Genomic DNA, 4,298 nt, shown 5'->3' with positions numbered 1-4,298 from the left:
TGTGTGTCACAGCGTGTGTGTGTGTGTGTGTGTGTGTGTGTGTGTGTGTGTGTGTGTGTGTGTGTGTGTGTGTGTGTGTGTGTGTGTGTGTGTGTGTGTGTGTGTGTGTGTGCGTGCGTGTGTGCGCGCGGCTATATACTTGTAGGCCTACTTCAACCCTCATCAAGTGCTCTCTCTGTCCTGACATAGAACTGGGATTCATTTGGATCTTGGACAATTTATGAAGTTCAAAAGGTTATACTGTTATTATTAGGGCTAGCCATGGTGCACAACTTCACATGACGCCATACTTCACGATAATGTCGTACTGTCATGATAATCATGACAGTCATGTTTCAGGGCTATATTAGGGCAGGCTATGGTCTACTCTGTACACATGTAGACTATGGTACAATGAATGCAGGATTGAAGATCCTCACATGCAGAACCACTGAACCAGTGAATGTGTGTGCGCGCGTGTGTCACGTGTGTGTGTGTGTGTGTGTGTGTGTGTGTGTGTGTGTGTGTGTGTGTCACAGCGTGTGTGTGTGTGTGTGTGTGTGTGTGTGTGTGTGTGTGTGTGTGTGTGTGTGTGTGTGTGTGTGTGTGTGTGTGTGTGTGTGTGTGTGTGTGTGTGTGTGGCGGGGGTTAGTATAGAGCTCTGGCCGCTTGCCGCTCAAGCTGTGACTTTCATTTCATTTCACGCTTGGCGAGTACGAGGGGTGACATTTTACGCACCACCACAGCCAGTTATGGGCATTTAATTGACCATATGTGACATGATTGAGCTTTGTTTGATACAATATAGACCAATGCAGTTCTCTTCAACTTTCCTTATTATTACAATAGGGACACGTTGATTAAAATGTGGACAATACCCAAGCCGAGATATAGACGTGGTTTGGTCACCGAGGCTGAGGATGAGATTGCCGTGAACATCGGCGGGGTGAGAGTGGTGCTTTTCGGGGACGTTTTGAAGCGCTACCCGGAGAGCAGACTTGCGGAGCTGGTGAACTGCTCAACTCAAAACAATGACGCCGTCTCCTCACTCTGCGACGACTTTGATCCGGGCAGGCGAGAGTTCTACTTCGACCGAGACCCCGACGCTTTTAAATGCATCATCGACGCGTACTACTTCGACGAGATCCACATAAGGAACGGCATATGTCCCGTTTGCTTCCTGAAGGAGATGGAGTTTTGGAAAATAGACCAAAGTGTCCTGGACGAGTGCTGCAAAAGTTACCTGAGCGAGAAGGAAGAGGAGCTGCAGGAGATCGCCTGCAAGGTGAAGCAGATCCTGGCCGACCTGGAGGTGCCGCTGTGCGTCACGCGCGCGCAACGGTGCCGAAGATTCCTCCACCAGCTGATGGAGAAGCCCGAGTCCTCCGTGCTGGCGCGCGCCGTCGCCATCCTGTCCTTCGCCTTCGTCCTCGTCTCGTCGCTGACGATGTGCATCGGCACGATCCCCGAACTCCAGGTGCAGTGGTGTAAAGTAGCCCAACTAATTAAGTAGGCCTACTTTTACTTAGGAAGCAGCCTAGTGTAGCCTACTTAAATATACTTATGAGTTATAGTATAGTAGGCCTAGGCTATTTGTAATTGTAGCCTACTTTACTTGAGTATTTCCAATTTTCTGTACTTCTAGGCCTACTCCATTACATTTCAGAGGCAATTATTGTACTTTTACACCTACACCATTACAATTATTTGAAAACTTTAGTTATGGCTTACTAGTAGCCTACCTTGTAGATTTCAGTTAGCCTATTAGGCCTATTTAGGGTTTCCTGCAGACCTTTTTTTGCCCGGTGCCGCACCGTGCCTAAAATCTCTGGCAGCATATAAGCCAAGAAAAACAGTTACATATTGTGATCTGCATGCTCACCAAGGTTTTAAAATGACTCAGGGGTACCAATATGGTCAAACTTAATGTAGTTTGCAGGTCATTCCTTGTATAGGGCCACAGAAGCCAAATGCAGATGTAAGTTCAGAGTTAACTTTTGGTACCTTGCATTTGGGGAAATGACTTGATCTGGTGTGGTATAGGGTTCAGACGAGTCCCATTTCAGAAATGATGAGATGTATTTATCTCCAAGTGGCCTCACGTCGAAATAAATAAAGTCTTCTGAAAGAATATATAGACTATTCAAAGATTTGTGCCACATTTTCACGATTTTTCAAAAATAGCAGACCTACAACTTGTAGATCTGCTATTTGTCAATAGCTAAAGTATATACTTAGTTAAAACACCAAAAGGGGTTCCTGCTGGACACTGCTGCATATTGTCTATAGATTATGTCCAAATAATCCAAAACAGACAGGATCACTGCAAAGCTATTTCCTGATGTTAACCACTGTAGCCATGTACTTATAGGCCATTGTTGGAAAATACCAGATCTACAAGCTCACAATGCATCGCAATGCTATATGCATTGTGAGCTTGTGGTATTTTCCAAAGATTTGAAATGGGACAATGCACAATGAATAGGCCAACTTTAACTTTTGGTAATTTTAAGTACATTTTTGATGCGAATACTTTTGTACTATACATTTTGAATTACAGACTTTTACTTGCAACAGAGGTATTTCTAAATTGCAGTATTGATGCTTTTACTTATAAGTATATTAACATTTGAGTGCTTTTTCCCACCATGCACCGCTCCAGGTGATGGACGTCGAGGGGAAGCTGGTGGAGCACCCCACGATGGAGGCCGTGGACGCTGTGTGCATGTTGTGGTTCACCGCCGAGTACCTGCTGCGCCTCGCCGCCTCCCCCAACAAGCTGCACTTCGCACTCTCCTTCATGAACGTCATAGACTTCATGGCCATCATGCCGTTCTACGTGGTCCTGAGCCTCACCTACCTCGGCAGCTCCGCCATGATGGAGCTGACCAACGTGCAGCAGGCGGTGCAGGCGCTGCGCATCCTGCGCATCGCGCGCATCTTCAAGCTGGCGCGCCACTCCTCCGGCCTGCAGACGCTGACCCACGCGCTCAAGCAGAGCCTGAACGAGCTGGGGCTGCTGCTCTGCTACATGAGCGTGGGCATCTTCGTGTTCTCTGCGCTCGGCTACACGCTGGAGCAGAGCCACCCGGAGACGCTGTTCAGCAGCATCCCGCAGTCCTTCTGGTGGGCCATCATCACCATGACCACGGTGGGCTACGGGGACATCTACCCCAAGACCACGCTGGGCAAGTGCAACGCCGCCGTCAGCTTCCTGTGCGGCGTCATCGCCATCGCCCTGCCCATCCACCCCATCATCAACAACTTCGTGGTGTTCTACAACAAGCAGACGGCGCTGGAGACGGCGGCCAAGCACGAGGTGGAGCTGATGAAGCTGACGTCCGGCGGCGGCGGCGCGTTGAGGATGGACTCATGCAGCGAGGCGGACACTGCGGTGGACACGACACCGGTGGATGCGTCCACGAGCACGCGCCTGCCCCGCAGTGAGACTTCTGCGCCGCTTCTTCTCGCCCGGGCCACATGAACACGCAGGTGTCAAATAACGACGTGATTTAACGATTTAACCCAGACTGCCTCGTCTTTGACAACACATGGATTACTACTGCTTTCACATCCGCTCATCAATGTGTGCTCGTCATTGGCAGCTGTCACCCTTTGCATGCGCATGGATGGAGACGTGAGGTATATATAGGCTATATGGTTTCTTTTCAAAATATTATAAGGTTTTTACAATGACGAATATTCCCAAAGGGGCCATGGCACCACACACATCTCATGTGACACCGTTAAAAAACTGAGATAAAAGGGTAATAATATACCGATGTCAATTACACTTGTATGATCAATATTGAAATGGGAAAACTAGAAAAACATAAATCACTTCAATGAAGTAATTTTCTAATTTGTGATTAAAATGAAGAACTGTCTAGTGCAGTGGTTCCCAAACTTTTTAGCTCGAGACCCAAAAGAGAGATTAGACCTTTGCCCCCTCATGATCCAAACGTGAAAATAGCAGATCTACACAAGTGCACAAACAAGCTTCATGTCATTTCCTAGATTTGTTTGTTTTGAAATTCATCAAAGTATTCTTTTGAAGAATCTTTTGAAATATGTATATATATATTTTTTTTTTTAACTTTTGTTTGTGACCCACAAATTGGTCCAGAGTCACTGTTTGGGAACCGGTGGTCTTAGTGAACTGCATCTCCATCTCATATGTGATAAAAACGTAAAGATGACGTGTCATATGGTCAATATTTAATGGTCTCTGTCTGACTTCCCCATAGGTTCCCTCATGCCACAATGATTATGTGTCAAGTAGACAAACTGATGGCCACAGGGCTAAAAATATACAGTAT

The 4,298-nt window shown here is 47.0% G+C and overlaps 1 protein-coding gene across 1 annotated transcript; it reads left to right on the top strand.

The window, feature by feature from the left end:
- Positions 1-844: 844 nt before the first annotated feature.
- Positions 845-3,463, top strand: LOC310877766 (voltage-gated potassium channel regulatory subunit KCNF1-like; the record flags this gene model as incomplete). Its single annotated transcript, XM_083791715.1, has 2 exons — positions 845-1,456; positions 2,642-3,463. 2 exons carry the CDS (start codon positions 845-847, stop codon positions 3,461-3,463), a joined length of 1,434 nt encoding a protein of 477 aa, XP_083647841.1.
- Between the last annotated feature and the right edge of the window lie 835 nt (positions 3,464-4,298).

Source organism: Protomyctophum parallelum (assembly GCF_964188405.1).
Source record: "Protomyctophum parallelum genome assembly, chromosome: 20".
Taxonomy (NCBI): Eukaryota; Metazoa; Chordata; class Actinopteri; order Myctophiformes; family Myctophidae; genus Protomyctophum; species Protomyctophum parallelum.
Note: the sequence above shows the minus strand (reverse complement) of the source record. Positions and strands in the feature narration are given on the sequence as shown.